Source organism: Oncorhynchus mykiss, chromosome 13, assembly GCF_057628025.1.
Source record: "Oncorhynchus mykiss isolate SJ-2025 chromosome 13, ASM5762802v1, whole genome shotgun sequence".
NCBI classification, from domain to species: domain Eukaryota; kingdom Metazoa; phylum Chordata; class Actinopteri; order Salmoniformes; family Salmonidae; genus Oncorhynchus; species Oncorhynchus mykiss.
This window is the reverse complement of record NC_143034.1, coordinates 27,087,433-27,113,007: the sequence shown is the minus strand read 5'-3', so window position 1 is coordinate 27,113,007 and position 25,575 is coordinate 27,087,433. Positions and strand designations below refer to the sequence as shown.

The window sequence follows — 25,575 nt, the reverse complement described above, 5'->3', positions numbered from 1 at the left end:
GAATGGTAGATCGGCAGAAGATGAATGTGCAGGTAGAGATACTGGGGTGCAAAGGAGCAAAATAAATACCAGTATGGGGATGAGGTAGGTAATTAGATGGGCTGTTTACAGAAAAGCTAAGTACAGGTGCAGTGATCTGTAAACTGCTCTGACAGCTGGTGCTTAAAGCTAGTGAGGGAGATGTGAGTCTCCAGCTTCAGAGATTTTTGCAATTCGTTCCAGTCATGGGCAGCAGAAAACTGGAAGGAAAGACGACCAAAGGAGGAATTGGCTTTGGGGGTGACCAGTGAGATATACCTGCTGGAGAGCGTGCTACGAGTGGGTGCTGCTATGGTGACCAGTGAGCTGAGATAAGGTGGGGCTTTACCTAGCAGAGACTTGTAGATAACCTGTAGCCAGTGGGTTTGGCGACGAGTATGAAGCGAGGGCCAACCAACGAGAGCGTACAGGTCGCAATGGTGGGTAGAGTATGGGGCTTTGGTGACAAAACGGATGGCACTGTGATAGACTGCATCGAGTTTGTTGGGTAGAGTGTTGGAGGCTATTTTATAGATGACATCACCGAAGTCGAGGATCGGGGATGGTCAGTTTTACGAGGGTATGTTTGGCAGCATGAATGAAGGATGCTTTGTAGCGATACAGGAATCCGATTCTAGATTTAATTTTGGATTGGAGATGCTTAATGTGAGTCTGGAAGGAGAGTTTACAGTCTAACCAGACACCCAGGTATTTGTAGTTGTCCACGTATTTTATGTCAGAGCCGTCCAGAGTAGTGATGCTGGACGGGCGAGCAGGTGCGGGCAGCGATCGATTGAAAAGCATGCATTTAGTTTTACTTGCGTTTAAGAGCAGTTGGAGGCCACGGAAGGAGAGTTGTATGGCATTGAAGCTCCTCTGCAGGTTAGTTAACACAGTGTCCAAGGAGGGGCCAGAAGTATACAGAATGGTGTCGTCTGCGTAGAGGTGGATCAGAGAATCACCAGCAGCAAGAGCAACATCATTGATGTATACAGAAAAGAGAGTCGGCCCAAGAATTGAACCCTGTGGCACACCCATAGAGACTGTCAGAGGTCCAGACAACAGGCCCTCCGATTTGACACACTGTACTCTATCAGAGAAGTAGTTATTAAACCAGGCGAGGCAATCATTTGAGAAACCAAGGCTGTCGAGTCTGCCAATAAGAATGTGGTGATTGACAGAGTCGAAAGCCTTGGCCAGGTCGATGAATACGGCTGCACAGTAATGTCTTTTATCGATGGCGGTTATGATGTCGTTTAGAACCTTGAGCGTGGCTGAGGTGCACCTATGACCAGCTCTGAAACCAGATTGCATAGCGGAGAAGGTATGGTGGGATTCGAAATGGTCAGTAATCTGTTAGTTAACTTGGCTTTCGAAGACCTTCGAAAGACAGGGTAGGATTGATATAGGTCTGTAGCAGTTTGGGTCTAGAGTGTCACCCCCTTTGAAGAGGGGGATGACCGCGGCAGCTTTCCAATCTTTGGGAATCTCAGACGATACAAAAGAGAGGTTGAACAGGCTAGTAATAGCATGCAACCTTTTCGGCAGATAATTTTAGAAAAAGAGGGTCCAGATTGTCTAGCCCGGCTGATTTGTAGGGGTCTAGATTTTGCAGCTCTTTCAGAACATCGGCTATCTGGATTTGGATAAAGGAGAAGTGGTGGGGGCTTTGGCGGGTTGCTGTGGAGGGTGCCGGGCAGTTGACCGGGGTAGGGGTAGCCATGTGGAAAGCATGGCCAGCCGTAGAGAAATGTTTATTGAAATTCTCAATTATAGTGGATTTATCGGTGGTGACAATGTTTCCTAGCCTCAGAGCAGTGGGCAGCTGGGAGGAGGTGCTCTTATTCTCCATGGACTTAACAGTGTCCCAAAACTTTTTTGAGTTAGTACTACATGATGCAAATTTCTGTTTGAAAAAGCTTGCCTTAGCCTTTCTAACTGCCTGTGTATATTTGTTCCTAACTTCCCTGAAAAGTTGCATATTGGGGGGCTATTTGATGCTAATGCAGAACGCCACAGAATGTTTTTGTGCTGGTCAAGGGCAGACAGGTCTGGCGTGAACCAAGGACTATATCTATTCCTAGTTCAAATTTTTTTTAATCCAATGACCTGGATTGCAGTTGAGATTACATTAAAAATGGATAGAGCAAGTGATCAATGCTGTTTGATATTGTGCACAGATTATTATAGCACTTGTGAAGATCTCCAGAGTCATGCGACCTCTGCATGTTATCGTAAAACATGCACACTTTCTATGATTACATAAGAAGAACATTTCTGTTACAGTAGGCTAACCTCAAAATGTCACCATTGATGTGTGACTCATTTTAAGGTTGAATAAATGTTGTTTCATTTGTAAGAGCCTTGACTTTAGGCTATTTACTGTATAACAAAAGTCATATTGAATTGTGTTTGGATGGAACTATCCAGGCAGATCTCCTTCAAATGTTGATATTTGGTTGTGTTGCCAACCACACTATTCAATATCCAGTTTGTCTATAAACTAATAATTGATATGTTGTATTCACGTCTCCATCTCAACCCAAAATGTAAGTTAAAGAATAAGACTAAATCTAATCTAACTTTAAATGCACTTTAAATAAAGTTTGACTTAATCCTATTCTTTAACTTCAACTTTTCGTTGAGATAGAGGTAAATCTAACATTTTTATGATTAACTTGAAGATTACATTTGAAATCTACCAAATCTATGTATTATCTATTTTTAGTTGAACCCTGGGTTGAATTGAAAAATGCTATATAGGCCTAAATAGTATAATTGATGATACAGTGTATGACTTATGAAGTATGTTTACATTTAATTTACTTTGTTAAACCTACCCATTGGAATGACTTCGATAGCAACAGCAAATAAATTTAGCTATTAGGAGATCTCTCAATAATCATTCCTACGATAAGTAATAGTCAGTGATAGTAGACAGTGACAAATATTAAAGCTAGGCTTGGTTAGAACCCTGAATGGGAGACCAAATGAATGGCTGTAGATAAATCAACTCTCCAGCTTATTGTATTTTGCTAATTGTGGATATAACATTGAAGATCTGACATTGTTACAAATTCAACATATTTTAGCACATACAAGGTATGCCTATGTTGAAAATTGGTTACAATGATGACATAATCCTGTGGTTGAAATTTCACCCCAAATTCAACATCAAAACAACATTGATGATTTTTTTCAAATCCAATGTATTTCCACGTAGATTCCACGTCACAATACGTCGACAAATTATGTTGAAACAACGTTGATTCAACCAGCTTGTGCCCAGTGGAAACCTGTTGAGTCTGACCGCCCACACATAGGCCTACTGTTATTACTATGACAAACCCTCATGTGAAAGGAACGATGTGTTCTCTTTAGTTAAATATTTATTTTGTTTTTGAATCATTCGCAAATTCCTATCCTTGTAGAATGAAATGCTGTGCTGGAAACTGTAGCCGACTCGGTGGGCACGCGATTGCTCCGAGCTTTGAACATTTGTCATGATCAGAGTCGCACTGAAGCAGTAAATAGGTCTATAGGTGAACAAGAGCGGGTACTGTTATGGAAATGAACCAATTAAGCCTCAAACATGAGTTGTGTTTGAAGTGTTTTTACACAAGCGACTCACCTTGAATTCCACGGACAGTTGAGGGGTATACTCAAGGGTCCAAAGCGCCCGCACCAAGGATGCCAACTGTGTGGTCACCTCACCCCTGGCAAGTTGCGCGTCCTCGTTTTTTACAATTCCGTTTACTCTCCCCTGACACAAATCAGACTTATATTGTTCCAAACCAAGGTACTCGGCCAGCAGGTCCGTATTACTGAGGCACTGAACCACCGCATTCATGAAACAAGTGTTTCCATGATTCTTCAGCCCAAGGACTCCGGGAGTTTTGTCGCCATAGCACCACGACAGTCTGTCTTTTATAGATCCATGAGAAGACAAAGTTGAGGCGCTCTTCTTCACCTTAATCTCCCTCGAGACCTGAAGTTCTTCTTTATTCAAATTCCCTGAGTTGGCACTCAACGTGCACGCGGCGCTGTCTCTGAACCCGCCATCATCATCCTCACCGTCAGGTGGCTCGACGTCGCCGAAGTGTGCCAAAGTTCCCAAAGTTTTCAGTATCCTGCTCATAAAATTCCCAACTGACTTCAACGATTTCCTTCTGAAAAGCTTCCCGGCTTTGTATTTCTTCTCTTTGCGTTTTGTAGATTTGGTTTTCATGGACTGTTTCCTTATCTTATTCTCCTTATGGTTATCCATGGTGGTTGGTTATTTACCTGGTAACGTTAACAAGAAGTGAAAACGAAACAACTACTGAAGCAATAGACTCCTACCTGTCTGCCCTACCCCTCCTCCTCTCGAAACCACTCCGGTCTCTGCTAATAGACAATACCGAGGTTTAAGCACATGACTAAACAATGTCCCTCAGACATTCCGGTAATTCCCGCCAGGTCTCGGCGCGCCCTTGTCATACTGTTTCGCTGGTAAAATGGTGAAGCAGCGGGCACCTGTAACCAGTAACCACTGTGTAGGTGAGTTGTCTTCAACTCCATGGTCCTCGGTCGTAGTGAGTCTCAGTACTTCCTCGTCGTTTACTAGGCACATGCAGCTGGCGGTCTTTCTCTCTCCCTCCCTCGCCACTCCGAGCGCTGCTGGAGTGGTTTTCTGTTTGGTGGATAGTGCGCGTTATTCCCGCCCTCCTACAATTTTAGACTATATTAAATCAAATCAAATTGTATTGGTCACATCCAATGTTTAGCGGATGTTATTGGGGGTGTAGCGAAATGCTTGTGCTTCTAGTTCCGACAGTGCAGCAATATCTAACAAGTAATATCTATCAATTTAACAACATATACCCAATACACACAAATCTAAGTAAAGGGATAGAATTAATAATATATAAATATATGGACAAGCTATGTCAGAGCGGCATAGAGTAAGATACAGTAGAAAAGTATAAAAGGCAGTCTATACATATGAGATGAGTAATGCAAAATATGTAAACACTATTAAAGTGACATCATTAACGTGACTAGTGTTCCATTTATTAAAGTGTTCCACATTGAAGGTGGCGCACGTAGTGACAGGACTCAGAAACTGATGGATATTAGGCTTATAGGCAACTTAAACAAGCTTGCTGACACTCATTTAGTAACAGGCTTATAAGCTTCCCTTATAATTAGATGCACGATAAGGACAATTGTGTATAGTTGAATCAAAACTATTGCAAGCGTTCTGTAGGCCCATATTAACAAATACTGAACCTATTTTGTATCAGCAATTCAAGGTCTGCACTGTACAGTACGCGTTCTTTCCGTTTTTACTATTATCTATATTGGCATGATGCGAGTAGGCTACGGTGCATGGTCCCAACGGAAAAAATAATGATATTTTTGAGGTGTGTAGGAGCCCCCTACTGTTTTAGGCAGAGATTGTTCTGCATCCTGGTGATAGGACACTAATAGACTGCACCTGCACTATTCTATCCTCTGATGGAACGCCTCATCTAATAATGCACCGTTGGAGATTTTACTGCACTGTTAGGAGATATTACTGCACTGTTGGATATATTACTGCACTGTTGGTGCTAGAAACATAAGCATTTTTTTCTGCACCTGCGATTACGTCTGCAAATCTGTGGACACGACCAATCAACTTTGATTGGATTATTCATCGCGACTATCACACAAATGTCCTAAAAATAATTTTGGCAGGCTGGCATATCCCCCTGCCTCACTGCGATCTGGAGACACACACGTGGAGGAATCAAATGACGGGAAAGACACAGAGAATAAATGGTCTTAATGCTACTTGGTAGGGCATGTTTTGTACCGCAGAGGACATACACTGCTGATATTCTCAATCAGTTTCGGTTTTAATTTCACAGCTCGCCAAGACCATAGATTGGATTTAGTGATCCATATGTGCTGATTTACTCAAGCAGATGTATAATATTCATATTTCTCTTGCAATATTTTTATAAGCTCACGTATTATTGCAGTGCAATCGGAAACCTTGTATTTCTGAGGAGTCTGCACTCTGCAGCACCCGCTTCCAAACTTCTGCAATGAGTCAGAAACTCAAACGCTTCCATATAGGGCTATACATTACTCTGATCTTCTAGCATGGCCTCCTGAGTATTCAGTGTGTGTGCGTGCGTGCATGGGCAGTTGGATGGGATGCCCTATTTTACAGAGCTTGGGGTGTAGGTTATGTTTTGCTGACTTTGTCCGTCCATAGCGTACTGCAGGTTTGCTCTCTCTTTTTGTGGGTAGCGGACTAGTGGGGTAGCTATTAATTATTGCGTTTTGAGCTTCTGAGCAGTCGAGAGGGGAATGCGTTTGGGAAGATGGAGGCATTCCAAGAGGCTCGCTGGTTACACACACACACACACACACACACACACACACACACACACTTGAGCGCGCGCGCACACACATACACACCTACACTTTACCGAAGTCTCTGGGGAATCTCCAGTGATAGATTAGCTGACAGTAGCGGTGTGCTATAGTGCCTGTGAATCTGGGCTTCGTCGTCTCTCTTTCTCTTCTTTACCACACGACACGCATATAAGACAGTCATGTCTGTATGAAATATGCATTTAATGTACTGTGTAGCCTGCCTTTTTACACTCACTGCCTATTAATGGGGAAAAGGAGGATGACACAAGCATTTCTGTTCTTCCCATAGAAAATCAGAGAGAATGCTATTCAAGGTAATGATGAGCAGATTAGTATCTTTATGTGACTACAATATCCAGCTTTGCATTGATGAGGTTAAGAGTCCCTAAATCAAATGATTAGGTTAATTCCATGCATATTAGAACATGTGTGTCTGCCAAGTTTGTTGATGCAGTACATTATTAGAATATGGCGAATACCACACAAAAACTATGCAATTACCTTCAACAAGCAAAATGTAGCTAGTAATGCATACTTCAGTCAATATCGCACAATCAAAATTATATCAATTTATTTTCATGAATGAATAAAACATTTGCTCTATAATGGCATTACTGGCAGTGTTCATAACTTCTTCGGAGTTGTTTGGTGTGAGGACAGGTGTGTATTGGGACTGGTCAGGGTCAAGGTCAAAAGTTTGTAGGGTAGGTGGGTCAAAGGTCATAGGGTCATGTTTTTTTTTAACCTCTGTTCTCCTGGCATCCGAGAGGCACTCTAGGGAGAGGAGGGGTGGGGGTACCTCCACCTGAGCACGGCCCCGTCGGCACTGGTGCTCACCATGCTCCCGTTGTCGGAGGAGATTGTGACGCTGGTGATGCTGCCGCTGTGGCCGACGCCCACGTGGGTCACCTCGCCCTCCGAATAGTCCCACACCTTCACCAGCTTCTCGTCTCCACCTGAAGTGGGCCAGCAGAGACACATATACCATGTTTATTTCTACTGCAAAGCCTACAAGCATTGATCCAACCGAATGCTGGGTGAAGTCACGCTCAACCAAGTGCTCTTCACGATAGTCCCGAGCTATTGAGAGTCGATACAGGGATATTTAATGGACAGACCATGGGCTGTCGTTGATTGATGGTAGTCAACAGTAGCCTAGTCCTAGATCTGTTGGAGCTGTGCCAACTCCTATGTCAATGTCAACAAAACCAATGTAAAGGGTACTGTACCAGTGACAAAGTGCTTTCCGCTCTGTGAGATGTGCATGCCATTGATGGCTCCTGACAGGGAGCCCTCCAGTTCTCTGATGGCTGAGCCATCATACACCTCCCAATAACCAATCTGGGAAAGAAGAAGGCCATTCAGGTATATGGAATATAAATGAGAGAGCTTGTACATAAGACTTGTCAGATTAGTTTATTTGACATATTCTATGTAAAATTACAAGAAATTACGAAAATGACCATGTATCACAGTGATTATAGTAAGTATGAACGCCACTCCTCGTGTGTCTTCTGTTGTTCGTTCATAGTATAGTAATTCTGCCTCACTGAATTATCTCTTCATTATTCCACTATATGTAAATGAGGCCGGAGAGAGTCTATCAAGTTTCCGTGCGCCCGCCACCGTTAAAACAACATGTTTGTGACTCTAAATGAGAGTTAATCGTCCCAAGGGTTTGCAGCTGTCAAAGACTTGCGCCTCTCAAAGGCTCAATTGTTATTTGAAGTTTATTTACAGCCGCACAGTAATGCCACAATCTCCACACACACACACACACGAGGTCCTTTCTTGTTATTTTTATGACAAAGCTAATTACAACTACAAACTATCTGACGCATATGAGAGGACATTAAAATGCAGCATGTGAGTGCTTCTTCAGGTGTCAAGGAAGAGGAGACTTGCAGCTTAACTGGCTGGCAGCACAGAACTAAACCATTTGTGGTTTTTAAGTATTGGAACTGGCCAAACTGATTGTACCTGGAAACAAATTATTTCTTTATATGCACAACTTGCTTTATTAACTGAAAATCGAATCATCAACGAGTCAATGTTTCGGCTATAGAGTGAATATTACAATACCCAACACAATCTCCTCATACAGAAGTGAGAAAATGCCTAGTATATCTGAATGAACCAGTTCAGAGGATTCATCAGAAAGGCGTAGGCCTATCAGAGAAAAAAAAAACCTCCAGTTGTATGCAATGAAACAAGTAATGTTACATGGGAGAGAGCTCAGAATAGCATTTACGAGAATAGCTTCTCGGACTGGATTTCATCTCTTAGTAAGACCACAAACATAATGCATTACGGGACTGAGAAAATGTAATCTCACAAAGACATATCAAATACAGTTTGTAATAATGGGATTGAAGAGAAACAAATGGCAAAAAAACAACAAGGTATTTATAGTTTTAAGAATGAAAAACGGCACTTAAAGCACAGGGGCAGCCTAAAGAGAGACATTTCTGTGGGATGGTAAAAAAAAAACACTTTTGTACCTCAATATCATTCACATTCAATGGAAAAGCTTACTGACTGGAAAACACATTTCTTAGACATTATTGAGAAATACACAACAGTCAGGGCCGTTCTTCAGTGTAATTCAATTCAAATGGAAAGGCTCAAGGTTCTTTGCATGCATCATTCATTGTGAAAACATTTGGTCAACATAATGACCAACAACCATAATTTATGCATAGATTATCTTTTTTTCAATATGATTGAAATTAAATGAAAAAATGCAAAGTTCTTGGCGTTCACTTTATGAAATAACATTTTTGGTCAGCATAATGAAAGAAAGAAAAACCCCTCAATACCAGCAGCAACTAGCTTACATTTTTTATTTTATTTAACTAGGCAAGTCAGTTAATAACAAATTCTTATTTACAATGACAGCCTAGGATCAGTGGGTTAACTGCCTTGTTCAGGGACAGATTTGTACCTTGTCAGCTGGGGGATTTGAACTTGCAACCTTTCGGTTACTAGTCCAATGCTCTAACCACTAGGCTACCCTGCCGCCCCACATGACTTGAATCTTAATCAAATCACTGGCTATCATATGAGGTGAGATAGGACACAGACAAAAAAGTGAGAGGGAGAAGAGTTAGCCCAGTAGCAGACACAACGCTCCCTCTCTCCAGTATAGTTTGTGTTGTGTCATATAGGGAATGGGTTCAAATCCAGTTTGATTCTCTAGTCACAACCTCTCTCCCCTCTCCTGGTGTCATGGAGGGCTTATTTGAGAGCAGCACCTGTGTGAGAGTGGCCGAGTCACCCTCACCCATCTGTGTTCCCTCCCTTCTCCTGTGGAACCTGGCTGCCATCCACGGCAACATCCACCAGAAATTAATTACATCCAAGGCTAGCATGTGCCTACTGCTAGCATTGCTTTAGCCTTCAATGCAAACTAACTCTCCTATTCAAGGAGAGTTAGGTTGAAGCATTAGGTTGCTGAGAGAAGGACACACTGAATTGACTGGCTTGAATTGTGAGGATGACCACACAATTTATTTTCATAATGAGCCAAATCTATTGGATTTCTACCCAAAGTGGCAAAGGAAATCTATTTAATAAACACAAGAGACCAGCAAAATAGACAAAAGAGTGTGGCGATATAGCAGGAACTATAGCAGCATCTAGTGGTCAAAATATGGTACTTTCACACTTCTTTATGGTAAATAATGCAAGTGACTTCAATGATTCATTTCTCTGAACAGGGGGAAAAACATCACCAGATTCACAGGGAATACATTACAGTATGTAGAAGCAGTACTCCAAGCCACAGCTTCATTCTAGTTGTCAAACAGAGAACTGATACTGTATAATGGTTGTTGGGGTGGGATTGACATGAGGTGTGTGGGGCCCGTGGGTGTCTTTTTACTATTTTTTGGGATACCTCATTTTTCTCATTAGTAAGAAGAGGTTTGGTCCAAATTGAATGTTGGGTACTATATTTATTGAATATTATCTGAATCCTATCAATTAAAATGGACAAAATAGCTTAATTTCTCAGATATAACATTTCATTTCAGCAAAATAATGTTTCAGGAATGCTAATCTTACCTGTTTCTAACGACAGAAACAATTTCAGAACAATCTGAGATGGTGGGTGTCATGGCTTGCTGAAATGACATGGAATGACTCTTGCTTTAAAGGCACAGTGCAGTCAAAAACATGATTTTTCTGTGTTTTATATGTATTTACACACCATGAGGTCTGAATAATACTGTAAAATTGTGAAAATGATAATAATGCCCTTTTAGTGTAAGAGCTGTTTGAAAAGATTGCTTGACATTTCTGCCTGTTTTGTTGGGATGGAGTTTTGGCCAGGCAGTTTAAGTTAATAGACCAATAACAAAGATAATTTCAAACCTCTCTGCCAATAACAGCTAGTTCTCAGGTTACATATCCCTCCAATTAGGCTTGTCCAACTATGCCACTGACTCAGACCACTCCCAAACAGTCCTAGCAAAATTCTTGCTTGAGAAATTGCTCTTTGCTAAGAAGCAATTATTTATTATTTTTGACCATTTAAATTTAAAACATTCACAGTAAAGTGCTTGTTGTTACCCAGAAATGATTGATACTTAGATAAAAACGTCTGCATTGGAACTTTAAATACTAATTGCCTAGCAAGGATAACTTCAGCTATAGTTCCTACAATCATTACAATGCATTGAAAGCTACACCACTGTGCCGAATCGAGATTACATGTCTAGTCTTTTGTGAAATCTTATGGTACAGTATGTGTTGTGTAATTTCAATACCAGTATGTTGAAAACATGAATGCATGCTGTGCCAAGATTAGTCTACATTTTCACTCTGTTGTGTGTAGAGTGTTGTGTAATTCCACCTACATGTTGAGGCAATACATCACTGAGGACAGTAACCCACTTACGAAGGGCTGTACACCGATAAAGCCTTCTTAGCTACTGTGTGGGCTTCCATTTATCCCGACGCTCAGCCATGTATTTGACCATGCTAATCCATTTACACATACAGTACCTCTCGCCAACAAAGTATAATCCCCCTCTTTTAATTGGGCATCTCAAGGACATCCGTCAAACAAGAAGTTATAGGACGATCAAGAGCTCGCTTCTCTTTTAAACGGAATACTTCAGAAGGTCTTTATTGTCCTATCAGTGCTGGACAATGGGAAGGCCACAGAAGCCTATATAACATGCGTCTGATAACTGACATGCCACAATAGAATACAGGATCAATCCCAAGACCCTGATGGCCCTACATCACAATCAGACCAAACTGGAACCAACACCCAGGAGTGTTGGGTCATCATCACAAGAGGCTTCTGGCTGACCCCACCACAGAACCACCAGCAGCAGTAGTCCGTTCTGTTGCCTCCGTCCATCCGACAGACTGGAGAGTGTGAAGCTGTCCCCAAAGACCCTCTACCACTGACTGAACTCTGAGCCAAGGAGCTGCTGCATCCAATCCCTCTCTCTCTGTCTCCCCCCCCCCCCCCCCCCGTCTCACTCAAAGTGTGCGTGTGTATCTGTGTGTGTTACTGTTTGCTCACCCCAGACAGAGCGCCTGTGTCCTGGAGCGAGCAGATGGTGTATCTGGCACACGGGCACTTGGATGGCATAGGCAGGAATCGCATCCGCAGGAAGGCGCCGAGAGCCAGAGCACTCTCTTTCTAGTCTCTCTCTTTTTTTTCCCCTCTCCTCATTTTCTCAGTCTCAGCGCATTCACAGTGCTCGCTAATCAGTATAGCTTGTCCTCACCTCACAGCGTGGTGTTGAGCCAACAATACGGGCCTTATTAGTCTGTAGAGCTTGCGATGAGTGGATATTAAGGTGCATATTGAAGAGGGGCTACTGTGAACCTCGGTTCGCACCTTATGCAACTCGGTTTTTATTCTAGGTAATCAAGACGTAAAGAGGTGTTACATACACCTGGCCACGTGACTGCTACGTCGTGGCTTATGACTGGTAAAAAAAAAAGAAGGTTGGAAACATTTCGAAACACGACACAGCTGACGTGGGCATGTGAACAAGCTCGGCATGGCCTTTCTACAGCACACCAATACTTGTCTCTCTAACAGAGCTCATCTCGAACATCTAACATCTGGAGATGAGATGAAGGCTAACAAGGATGCCTCGATACGGAGAACAGCCTTCTCTGACTTTCCCGCGACTGGGGACCACACGCTGCACAGCTACAGTGTGCTGTGCTGTGAGTCTTTTCTAATTCCAAACCTTTCTGTCGGTGCCACTGGTGATGATCTGGTACTCCTCAGGGTGGTAACACACACTTCTGAACAGAGTGTTGGCCAGGACCATCTGATTCCTCACAAATCGCCTGCAGTCGGGAGGAGGAGAGAGGGAGTTGAAGGGAGAGGGGAAGACAGAGAGTAGAAGCAGGTAGGGTACCAGGGAGAGAGAGGGGTGGGGGGGGGGGGGGGGGGTGAGATGAGACTTGAAATGAATGTTGAATACAGGAAACACATGAATGGAGGAGTGGTATTAATGGTAGTGGTAGTAATTATGTGTGTTGAACGCCTCTCACAGTGGGAAGCCAAAGCAATCAGACAGAAGGATAAAGGATTAAGGGCATGGGGTAAAGAAGTGTCTGTGTGTGTGTGTGTGTGTGTGTGTGTGTGCTTGCACATCTACATGTGTTTATGGATTGGATTTGAGCATGCATACATCCCATGCGTGTGTGTGTGTACTGTGTGTGTGTATACATGAGAATGTGCATTTGAACTCACACCAAGTCCCAGATGATGCAGGCCCCATCCGAGCTGGCGGTGACACACTCCTTGTCATTGCTCTTGATCTTGATGCTGGTGACGGTGGCTTTGTGCTCCTTCATGGTCTCAATGAGCCGGTGACAGCCCTGCAGAATCTCCCACACACGTACCTGTAACAGGCCAGAGACTGGCACTAGGACTCAATACAATGATGCTGTTGAGGAACACCACTAAAACATTGTATTAAATATGTATGTAATAGTATGTGTTTTTTGGGAGTTTTTTTGTGGGAAGGATGGGGGAAAGGAAGAGCTTAAAATATTTGTACAGATGTCACATTCAAGAGGTGGTTCATTAATACTGGTGGTTCTTAATCTATGCTCTCTATTTAAATATAGACTAAAAGGTGTCCTGTGACATGCCAGGGTGACTTTTCATCTGACCTGTCCCTCTCCTCCTCCACTAACAATCCTCTTGCAGTCCCTGGTGCCAGCGATGGCAGTCACGCCCATGCTGTGGGCATTGTGGATGACCAGCATGGCTCTGCCAGTCTCTGGGGCAAACACACGGATCTTCCCATCGTTCCAGGCTGTAAAACAATTGGAACAAGAAAAATATATTAGATGGGAATAGTCGATACATGACATTCCTAAGTATTTCTTCACTGAGATTGTGCCATAATGTGTTGTGATGATAGCCTGGAAGCAGATCTATTTGTGCTATCATGCCAAACACTGTGGCCATTCGTCAGTCTTTGGCATGACAAGGAGTGGCATGATGGCCCAAACAGACTGGTATCCAGGCTACTGTGAAGATTGTGTGCTCAGTCCCTCCCTAGTGTAGTACATTGGACGTGTGTCTTAACTGTAAATGGCTGGAATGAAAATATACAGTCGAGGATCAAACCATTTATTATTATCATGACTAAACATTCAAGGCTCCAACAATGAGAAGGAATATCAGGTACATTCACACCCTCGCATTAAAAATACTGTCATTATCGTACAGGCTAGTGTGCTCCATAATATTTGACGCGAGTCCATCATCGTTATAACTTAAGACAATGCCATACGCTGCAATGATGACGTACCATCCCTCCCTAGTGTAGTGCTAGCCATATCAGGGTTGTGGTTTTGATTCCCGCATGGACCACATACAGTGCATTGCGAAAGTATTCGGCCCCCTTGAACTTTGCGACCTATTGCCACATTTCAGGCTTCAAACATAAAGATATAAAACTGTATTTTTTTGTGAAGAATCAACAACAAGTGGGACACAATCATGAAGTGGAACGACATTTATTGGATATTTCAAACTTTTTTAACAAATCAAAAACTGAAAAATTGGGCGTGCAAAATTATTCAGCCCCTTTACTTTCAGTGCAGCAAACTCTCTCCAGAAGTTCAGTGAGGATCTCTGAATGATCCAATGTTGACCTAAATGACTAATGATGATAAATACAATCCACCTGTGTGTAATCAAGTCTCCGTATGAATGCACCTGCACTGTGATAGCCTCAGAGGTCCGTTAAAAGCGCAGAGCATCATGAAGAACAAGGAACACACCAGGCAGGTCCGAGATACTGTTGTGAAGAAGTTTAAAGCCGGATTTGGATACAAAAAGATTTCCCAAGCTTTAAACATCCCAAGGAGCACTGTGCAAGCGATAATATTGAAATGGAAGGAGTATCAGACCACTGCAAATCTACCAAGACCTGGCCGTCCCTCTAAACTTTCAGCTCATACAAGGAGAAGACTGATCAGAGATGCAGCCAAGAGGCCCATGATCACTCTGGATGAACTGCAGAGATCTACAGCTGAGGTGGGAGACTCTGTCCATAGGACAACAATCAGTCGTATATTGCACAAATCTGGCCTTTATGGAAGAGTGGCAAGAAGAAAGCCATTTCTTAAAGATATCCATAAAAAGTGTTGTTTAAAGTTTGCCACAAGCCACCTGGGAGACACACCAAACATGTGGAAGAAGGTGCTCTGGTCAGATGAAACCAAAATGGAACTTTTTGGCAACAATGCAAGACGTTATGTTTGGCGTAAAAGAAACACAGCTCATCACCCTGAACACACCATCCCCACTGTCAAACATGGTGGTGGCAGCATCATGGTTTGGGCCTGCTTTTCTTCAGCAGGGACAGGGAAGATGGTTAAAATTGATGGGAAGATGGATGGAGCCAAATACAGGACCATTCTGGAAGAAAACCTGATGGAGTCTGCAAAAGACCTGAGACTGGGACGGAGATTTGTCTTCCAACAAGACAATGATCCAAAACATAAAGCAAAATCTACAATGGAATGGTTCAAAAATAAACATATCCAGGTGTTAGAATGGCCAAGTCAAAGTCCAGACCTGAATCCAATCGAGAATTTGTGGAAAGAACTGAAAACTGCTGTTCACAAATGCTCTCCATCCAACCTCACTGAGCTCGAGCTGTTTTGCAAGGAGGAATGGGAAAAATGTTCAGTCTCTCGATGTGCAAAACTGATAGAGACATACCCCAAACGACTTACAGCTGTAATCGCAGCAAAAGGTGGCGCTACAAAGTATTAACTTAAGGGGGCTGAATAATTTTGCACGCCCAATTTTTCAGTTTTTGATTTGTTAAAAACGTTTGAAATATCCAATAAATGTCGTTCCACTTCATGATTGTGTCCCACTTGTTGTTGATTCTTCACAAAAAAATACAGTTTTATATCTTTATGTTTGAAGCCTGAAATGTGGCAAAAGGTCGCAAGGTTCAAGGGGGCCGAATACTTTCGCAATGCACTGTATACTGTGTGTGTGTGTGTGTGTGTGCACTTAGTTGTGTGTTAATTTTTTGAATGACCTCATTGCCAAACAGAACTCCTAATGGTTCCTGCCTACCGCTGATGATGCTGTGTCCGTCGATCATGAAGTCCAGGGCGTTGCAGGTCATGTTGGGGACGGAGATCCGCAGCAGCTCCTTGGAGGTCTCGGCGTGCCACACTCTGATGTCATCCTGGGAACACGTGGCAAACAGCTCCGACGAGCCACTGGGAGAGAATCAGAAACGTCGCTGGAATAAGTTTGTGACCAGTCATTCTGCACTTTATACTGGAGCCACAGGCTACAATACATGTTTATGCTTTAAACATGCTCATATCGCCCTCTAGTGGGAGTAAATGGGCAATGACGGCAAAGCATTGAAGGAGGACGAAAGCAATGTTGTTTTAGGCAGTCTCTCTTGACAGCATAGACTACGTTTGAGGTGCAGATACGTAAAGACAGCTATATATTTGAGGCAATCAGGTAGTAGTGATAATAGAATGTGTGCTGTAAAACAATATTGTGGGGGGAAAAGAGTGAATCACGTACAGTATGTCATCTTGTCTCTAAATGGGTGCCTGTATTTTGAAGGGTGTCACTCACAATGGGAAGGCCACGTCGTTGACTGCACTGTTGTGACTGGTGGCGATCAGCTCCTCTTTGAAGTCTGTGTAGCCAAAACGGTAGATCTGAGCCGCCTCCGTTCCTGCAAAGAACTGGTGGCCCTCGCCTCTCACAGCGATGGACGTCACTCCCCCCTCCAACTGAACCTTCCTATGGGGGTTAGATGATGAATGGCAGAATGCCGCATTGAGTACATTATGTATTTCTTGGTTTGCCATCAAATGTAGTTATAAAGCCCTTCTTACATCAGCTGATATCTCAAAGTGCTGTCCAGAAGCCCAGCCTAAAACCCCAAACAGCAAGCAATGCAGGTGTACAAGCACGATGGCTAGGAAAAACTCCCTAGAAGCCATGACCCTGACGGGCTGAAGAAATGTAACCACTCTAATGTATAGGCTAAGCTACAGTATGGATGCAATATGACAGTTTTAGATAGATGATATAAACCAGTGGTTCTCAACTGGTGGGTCGCAGCCCGAATTTGGGTCGTGGGAGGTTTTGAATGGGACGCAAAAAAATACTTGGCTCTAAATTGAAACTACTAATACCAGGTAGAAAGTGTGTATAAATTCTAATCAACATACATTATTTTTAAATAATTTATTCTCCTAATTTTTTTATTGAATTTTTTATTCGATCACAGTATTTATATATAGAGTTATTAGCTGCGCTATTCAGCAGATTTGGTTCATCTTGTGGTCTCAAACAAGTGAGCTTGCCAACATTCTTCATCAAGAATATGAGCAATATGGATTAAATTGACAATGAAAAAGTTGTGAATGTTGTTCGCTTGCCCAATATACACTGAACTGGAAGAAAGGGTCATCCCGCCGGACCTCAGGAATATGACATGACCGATACAATCTGTCAGTGCCCACCAGTCATGAGAAATCCATAGATAGGGCCTAATTCATTTATTTCAATTGACTGATTTCCTTATATGAACTGTGACTCAGTAAAATTGTTGAAATTGTAGCATGTTGCGTTTATATTTTTGTTCAGTATATATTTTGAATTCTCACGCATGCTCACTCTAATATATTTACCCCTGGATTGTTATTTCTTGACTTCTTGTTTTGATTATTTGTGTATTAGTATTGTATTTGAGAGGCATTCTACTGCACTGCTGGAGCTAGTAACATAAGCATTTCACTGCACCAGCAAATCTGTGCAACCAATAAACTTTCATTTGATTTTGATATAGACAACTTGATATCTTGTCTGTCAACCTGCAGCACTTACTTACTTGATGGTTTTGAAGTTAGGTCCCGAGCACAAAGTGAACATGCCATCCCCAGAGCCCACCAGGATGTCCCCAGACTTCAGCACCTTCAGTGTGTTCACACCCTGCACCAAAAAGACAAAGAAGGACAGCTGTACCAAATCTCAACTGCAGTAGGATCTCAGAGATATGAACACATGGAGGTCACTCAGGACACTGAATAAACCCACCTTGCTGAATTTCTGTTTTCGTGGCCCACAGCTGTTGAGGAGGCGAGTCTTCAGGTTGACCTTCAGGATGTCACCACTGGTGGTTCCGCAGTAAAAGAAAAGGTCGTCGTCTGGGATCTGGGATGCAACGGGGTCACCTTAAGAAATAAGCTTTCCGTCTCCACCTGTACTACTTTGAGAGGCTGCTTGATATGCAGGGAAATTCTTTATCTTAATTCAGAGATCAATCGACCTCAGAGAACAATTGCCATGTGAATAAAATAACAGGAACCTGAACTTGTGTGTTTACAGATTTCCTCATTAATAAACCATAACAAGTATTGATGAATAGTTTATCTTTGCTTGGTCTCAAAACGTACTTCGAGTGGTTAAGAATGGGTCGTACAAAATCATTTTGGGGGGCATTTGGCACCATTGTGCAATTTACTCACTGGTTGAATTAATGTTGTTTACACATCATTTTAACTAAATTATGAACCACCGTTAAGAACCACCGTGGAATAGACTAATTGACATCTGTGCCCAGTGGGTACTCAGTCAGTACCACTATTACTTTGAGCCGTGTCTGCTTTCTATGGTTTAGCTCACCTCAATGCATTTGACAATCCTCTTCAGCTGTCCTGTCTGGCATTCCGTAGGCCGGATCTTCCTATTTGGAAGGTCTAGCTCCCAAACACGCATTGTGCCACTACAGGGAAACAACGTATTACAAGTGTGTTAATTCGAAAGTATTAATAATAAACTGTATTTATTTAATAATTCTCGGTCGTGTTCAAGTCCAATAAAGATCCGTTCTGATTGACAAAGTAATGCTCTCTTCTAACAGCAACCCAGAGTCTCTGTAAGTCACTCACTTGCCGGCGGAGATGAAGATGTTGTCGCTGTGGTTGGTGTACTCGATGGTGAGGCAGTGGCCTGCACTGTGGGCAGAGGCCGGGCTCCCACAGATCGCTTCTTTGCTCTCAAGGTTCCACACCACAATGCTGAAAACACAAACCACTCACATTTACAGTCAGACTGTAGTATAACCTACAAATTACTGTTGAAATTCTTCCAATGTGAAAGTAGTTTTTAAAGTGACACAATCATCCAAAGCCTGTTGTATCTAACCAATCTAATCATCTAATCAAAGGTCTGAGGACCAGCTGATTAGTAGGATAAGGTGTGTTATAGCAGGACTGGAACAAAATGCTCAATACATTAAACTACCTCGTACCTTCCATCATCCTGTCCACCCAGGGAGACAAGGTACTTGTCATTGGGGGAGAAGGCAAGTCCCTCCACCTTCGCTTTGTGGAGCTGTAGTCTGGCGTGGATCGCTCTCTTCTCATAATCCCAGATGATCAGATCAGCCTGGAACAACACAGATTAACTATGTGATCTACTGCCATTCATGTGTTTCCCACGTTCAACATTCATCTGTAGCCTCTCCCTCCGTGCCTCCATCCAACTGTGTCTCTGTATGTCTGCCGTTCGGTCTGTCTGTCTGTCTGCCTCTCTCTGATATCAAGAGGCGAAACATGACTGCTCTCTTAATACTAGAACGTTTCACTGTCTTTAGTTTACCTTGAAGCCCATGAAGGTGACCTGTCCAGAAGCGATGTAGCGTCCGCTTTTGGACACAGTGACACAGGAGACGTTGTTGGTGTGTCCATGGAGGAACTCCTGTTTGCCATCTTTCAGGCTCTTCAAAATAACAGTGCAACCAAGAGGATAGATGAAGTGTTCTCTGTCTGGGTGCACTCTGAGGCCAGAAAATACGTGTCCTGTCAAAAAAAAATGCTTTAGACCAGAACTAAAGATGAGGATATGATTATGATTGAACCTAACTCGTCTGAAGGACTCATCAAGGTAAACAAACATGATGGATAGATTAGAGTTTTGAAGGAAACTTCTAAATACTTTCCATAAACTAAACAGCGCATGACAAATTATTTAGTTATCTTCAGACACATTGAAAAGATGACAAACCAGCTGAAAACCCCACTAGCGACAAGCAACAGTAGTAGCTGGTACAGGTAGCTAGCTACCATAGCATGCCCTGATCCTAGTGACAACAACCATATCACCCAGGGCAACAAATAACGAACGTTAGCTAACGTTAGTATTACTTGTTACCAGATAACTTGGTTAGCTCAGCTGAATATGTTAGCTAGCTAGCTAAATAGGCTGGCAGGATATTTTACATTACCATTGAACCCAATTACAGCCTCCAGCTCAAGCCGTGGAATATCTTGCGCATCTCCAGCCATGATTCAACACAATTGCACTTCTTTTTTACTTTGAAGGTGTTTACAGCAAGTCTTCAAACTTGTAAAATCCTATCGAGCTTCAGCTACCTTTCGCTCATTTGCCATCCCGACAAACAAACGTTGCCTAGCAACTTAACAATTTGTTTGGGATCAGTTTCTATGGTGATGTAGTAGTTTTGTTATGCATTTGGGTGCGTCTTTGGAGTGTGATTGGTCCATAGAGAGCGGTTTCGTCTAGAGGGGTTACAGCTATTGTCAAAATTGACTTTTCGTAGCAGGTTTAAGAAAACTTGCATAGCAGGTTAGGTGAATTAACGTAGCAGGCTAGGAAAAGGGTTATGGTAAGGGTTAGCTGTAATGCAAAAACAAAACAACTTTTGAAGTCAATTTGAAAGAAGTTGTATTCCATCTAGACATGGCTAGAGATCTTATTACATTTGAAACCCTCAAAGTTCCAGAATGGAGTGAAAATGGAAGCTATTGTGGTCAGGGAGAAATCCAAACCAGTCTGGAATGAATATACAGTAAAGGCATAGGTGATGCATTTCTTGCTTTTACTTACGCAGGAAAACAAAAAGTAATGCATATGATATACCAGAAATGATGTAATATAAGTAATGTCAACCTAAACCATTATCATATAATTATAAATACAGTTTATATGGACAGGTTTTATACACATTTTCTGTATAAATAGCCTATAACATAAACGTAAATAGACCATAATAAATGTCTAAATTTGTATTTCATTCAAAAGTGTAATTATATGATACAATATCAGTACTTGTTGCAATTACAACTTGTCTAAGTCCTATCCTCAACTGATTGTTTGAACGGAATGTTGGCATATTGGCAGTTATTACGAAACATTTATGGGATCACTCCTCTAAAAACTGTCTGGTTAGTTAACAAACATACAGCGCAGATAATATATAAATTCATTGTTTTACACTCTTATCAGAGCATTGGCAACCCATGGTTGACCAACTCCCTTACCAAAATGTCTGATACTTTATATTAACATCATAAGAAGGTTCATGCCCATTCTAGCATTCTGATTCCTATTTCTATGGATTGGTCACTGCCAGGGAACTAGGTGTCACATCTGCGTCCACTACGCCCTCTGGTGTTCATCCGGTGTCGTCATAACCTTCTGTTCTCCCCCTGTATACACTCTCTCTCTCTCTTGGTGTGATTGTGTGGTTGGAGACAGGTGTGCTGGAGTCAGAGCAGATCCCTACCAGCTGCAAATCGTCCCATAAATCAAGACCTCTACATATACTCATCCCTGCCACCTCCATTCTGCCAGATCGTAATATCTGCTCAGTCCGTTATCACGCTAGCCTTTTGGCTATGCTCAAGATCCTGTTGCTCTGCTGTGCTGCGCTCATTTTCCTGCCTTACACCATTTTTGTCCTCTCCTTGCAGTTACCTCTCTGGCTCCTGTCTCCTGTTCCACATCTCACCACCAACCACCTTGCTCTGGATATCACTCACCACCATTACCTTGGATTCCCCTCTGGACCTGTTCCCCTGTTCTACTCAGCTAACTCCAACCTCACTCTACACTCCTGTTTTTTGCAACTCATCTGAGCTACCCCGGTTCTGCACTCCCCATTTCTCTGTGCTCAAACCTTTTTGTGCATGCATCCCGGCTTCCTCTTCTGAGTCCGCTCTTGGGCCCCCCCCCCCCCCTTCATTACGCACACCTGTCACCATCATTACGCACATCAACGCTCATTGGACTCACCTGGATTCCTTCACATTTTGATTGTCTTCCCTATATCTGTCTGTTTCCTCTGTTTCATCCCTGTGTCAACATTATTGCGGTTTCCGTTTCCCCTGTCTAGACGCCTGTCCGTATTCTGTCCTGTTCCTGTCCGTATTCTGTCTCTGTCCGTATTCTGTCTCTGTCCTGTTCCTGTCCGTATTCTGTCTCTGTCCTGTTCCTGTCCGTATTCTGTCTCTGTCCTGTTCCTGTCCGTATTCTGTGTCTGTCCTGTTCCTGTCCGTATTCTGTGTCTGTCCTGTTCCTGTCCGTATTCTGTGTCTGTCCTGTTCCTGTCCGTATTCTGTCTCTGTCCTGTTCCTGTCCGTGGTTATTAAATGTTCACTCCCTGTACCTGCTTCTCATCTCCAGCATCGATCCTTACACGGAGCCAGTTTTAGAAATGTTTCCAAATGAATAAAAATGAAAAGCTGAAATGTCTTGGGTTAATTAGTATTCAACATGTTATGACAAGCCACAATAAGTTGAGGAGTAAAAATTGTACAAGTCACAATAAGTTGCATGGACTCACTCCGTGTGCAATCCCCCATTTCTGTAAGGTCCCTCAGTCGAGCAGTGAATTTTGAGTACAGATTTAACCACAAAGACCAGAGGTTTTCCGATCGTTCGCAAAGAAGGGAACCTATTGGGCATCAACGGACATGAATATCCCTTTTGAGCAGGGTGCAGTTATTAATTTAGCACTTTGGATGGTGTATCAATACACCCAGTCAATGGTGATTTTAAAACAGTTTAATGGCTGTGATAGGAGAAAACTGAGGATGGATCACCAACACAAACAAAAATCCACAATACCAACATAAACTACAGAGTAAAAAGAAGGAAGCTTGTACAGATTTTTATTTTTTTATTAAACATGCATCATGTTTGCAACAAGGCAGTAAAGTAATACTGCAAAAAAATGTAGCAAAGAAATGAACTTTATGTCCTGAAAATTATGTTTGGGGCAAATCCAACACAACACATCCCTGAGTACCACTCTTCATATTTTCAAACATGGTGGTGCTGCATCATGTTATGGGTATGCTTGTCATCAGCATGAACTAAGGAGTCTTTTTTTAGGATAAAAATAAACATAATAGAGCTAAGCACAGGCAAAATCCTAGAGAAAAACCTGGTTCAGTCTGCTTTCCAACAGACACTGGGAGACAAATTCACTTTCAGCAGGAAAATAACCTAAAACACAAGGCCACATACACACTGGAGTTACTTACCAAGATGACATTGAAGGTTTCTGAGTGGCCTAGTTACAGTTTTGGCTTAAATCGTCTTGAAAATCCATGGCAAGACTTGAAAATGGCTGTCTAGCAATGATCAACAACCAACTTGACAGAGCTTGACACATTTTTTAAAGAATAATGGTCAAATATTGTACAATCCATGTGTGCAAAGCTCTTAGAGACTTACCCAGAAAGACTCACAGCTGTAATAGCTGCTAAAGGTGATTGTAACAAGTATTGACTCATGGGGTTGAATACTGATCTAATCAAATATAGTACTGTTTTATTTTCCAATAATAATAATAACTTTTTTTCACTTTGACATACAGAGTATTTTGTGTAGATATTTTACAAAAAATGTCAATTAAATCAATTTGAATCACACTTTGTAACACAACAACATGTGGAAAAAGTCAAGGGGTGTGAATACTTTCTGAAGGCCATGTATATCCTCCCTTTGCAACCCTATTAACATATGCACAAATATACATTCTCATTGATAAGTAGATGAATAATCAACAAACAAATATAGCACACAATTCAAATAGCCCTAAACCTTTTACACATTTTGTTATGTTACAGCCTTATTCTAAAATTGATTAGATCATTTTTCCCTTCATCAATCTACACACAATACCAAATAATGACAAAGCAAAAACAGGTGTGTAGATTTTTTTTGCAAATGTATTAAAAATGTAAATAACAGGAACCTTATTTACACAAGTATTCAGACCCTTTGCTATGAGATTCAATCAAAATTGAGCTCACGTCAAATCAAATCAAATCAAATGTATTTGTCACATACACATGGTTAGCAGATGTCAATGCGAGTGTAGCGAAATGCTTGTGCTTCTTGTTCCGACAATGCAGTAATAACCAACGAGTAATCTAACCTAACAATTCCACAACATCTACCTTATACACACAAGTTTAAAGGGATAAAGAATATGTACATAAAGATATATGAATGAGTGATGGTACAGAACGGCATAGGCAAGATGCAGTAGATGGTATAGAGTACAGTATATACATATGAGATGAGTAATGTAGGGTATGTAAACATTATATTAAGTGGCATTGTTTAAAGTGTCTAGTGATACATTTTTACATCAATTTCCATCAATTTCGATTATTAAAGTGGCTGGAGTTGAGTCAGTATGTTGTGCATCCTGTTTCCATTGATCATCCTTGAGATGTTTCTACCACTTGATGGGAGTCCACTTGGGGTAAATTAAATTGATTGAACATGATTTGGACACACCTGTCTATAAGGTTTCACAGTTGACAGTGCATGTAAGAGTAAAAACCAAGCCATGAGGTCAAAGGAATTGTCCGCAGAGCTCCGAGACAGGATTGTGTCGAGGTACAGATCCGGAGAAGGGTACCAAATTTCTGCAGCATTGAAGGTCCCCAAGAACACAGTGGTCTCCATCATTCTTAAATGGAAGAAGTTTGGAAGAAGAAGTTTGGCCACCCGGCCAAACTGAGCAATCGGGGGAGAAGGGCCTTGGTCAGGGAGGTGACCAAGAACCAGATGGTCACTCTGACAGAGATCCAGAGTTCCTCTGTGGAGATGGGAGAACCTTCCAGAAGGACAACCATCTCTGCAGCACTCCACCAATCAGGCCTTTATGGTAGAGTGGCCAGTTGAAGCCAGTAAAAGACACATGACAGCACACTTGGAGTTTGCCAAAAGCCACCTAAAGGAATCTCAGACTATGAGAAACAAGATTCTCTGGTCTGATGAAAGATTGAACTCTTTGGCCTGAATGCCAAGCATCCTTTCTGGAGGAAACCTGCCACCATCCCTACGGTAAAGCATGGTGGAGGCAGTATCATGCTGTGGGATTTTTTTAAGCGGCAGGGACTGGGAGACTAGTCAGACAGATCCTTGATGAAAACCTGCTCCAAAGCGCTCAGGACCTCAGACTGGGGAAAACGTTCACCTTCCAACTGGACAACAATCCTAAGCACACAGCCAAGACAATGCAGGAGTGGCTACAGGACAAGTCTCTGAAGGTCCTTGAGTGGCCCAGCCAGAGCCTGGACTTGAACCCGATCGAACACCTCCGGAGAGACCTGAAAAGAGCTGTACATCGACACTCCCCATCCAACCTGACAGAACTTGAGAGGATGTGCAGAGAAGAATGGGGGAAATTCCCCAAATACAGGCGTGCCATGCTTGTAGCGTCATACCCAAGAAGACTCGATGCTGTAATTGCTGCCAAAGGTTCTTCAACAAAGTACTCTGGGGGTCTGAATACTTATGTATATGTGATATTTCAGTTTTTT

At 42.3% G+C, this 25,575-nt stretch overlaps 2 protein-coding genes across 3 annotated transcripts in view; both read right to left on the bottom strand.

The window, feature by feature from the left end:
• Positions 1–4,706, bottom strand: part of LOC110485810 (ubiquitin carboxyl-terminal hydrolase 43) — a 126,692-nt gene extending 121,986 nt beyond the window's left edge. For both annotated transcript variants that reach the window (XM_036940477.2, XM_090195900.1), the window contains exon 1: positions 3,650–4,706. In XM_036940477.2, the coding sequence (XP_036796372.1) occupies positions 3,650–4,285 (636 nt within the window). In that variant the 5' untranslated portion in view covers positions 4,286–4,706. The remainder of the gene's footprint in view (positions 1–3,649) is intronic.
• Positions 4,707–6,978: 2,272 nt separating this feature from the next.
• Positions 6,979–20,426, bottom strand: cfap52 (cilia and flagella associated protein 52). Its single transcript, XM_036940476.2, has 14 exons — positions 20,214–20,426; positions 19,589–19,788; positions 19,239–19,375; positions 18,877–19,005; positions 18,611–18,710; positions 18,023–18,139; positions 17,817–17,917; positions 16,550–16,720; positions 16,025–16,173; positions 13,588–13,733; positions 13,163–13,314; positions 12,651–12,753; positions 7,659–7,770; positions 6,979–7,385 (listed from the first exon to the last, which is right to left on the bottom strand). Exons 1-14 carry the CDS (start codon positions 20,272–20,274, stop codon positions 7,204–7,206), a joined length of 1,860 nt encoding a protein of 619 aa, XP_036796371.2. The 5' UTR covers positions 20,275–20,426; the 3' UTR covers positions 6,979–7,203.
• Between the last annotated feature and the right edge of the window lie 5,149 nt (positions 20,427–25,575).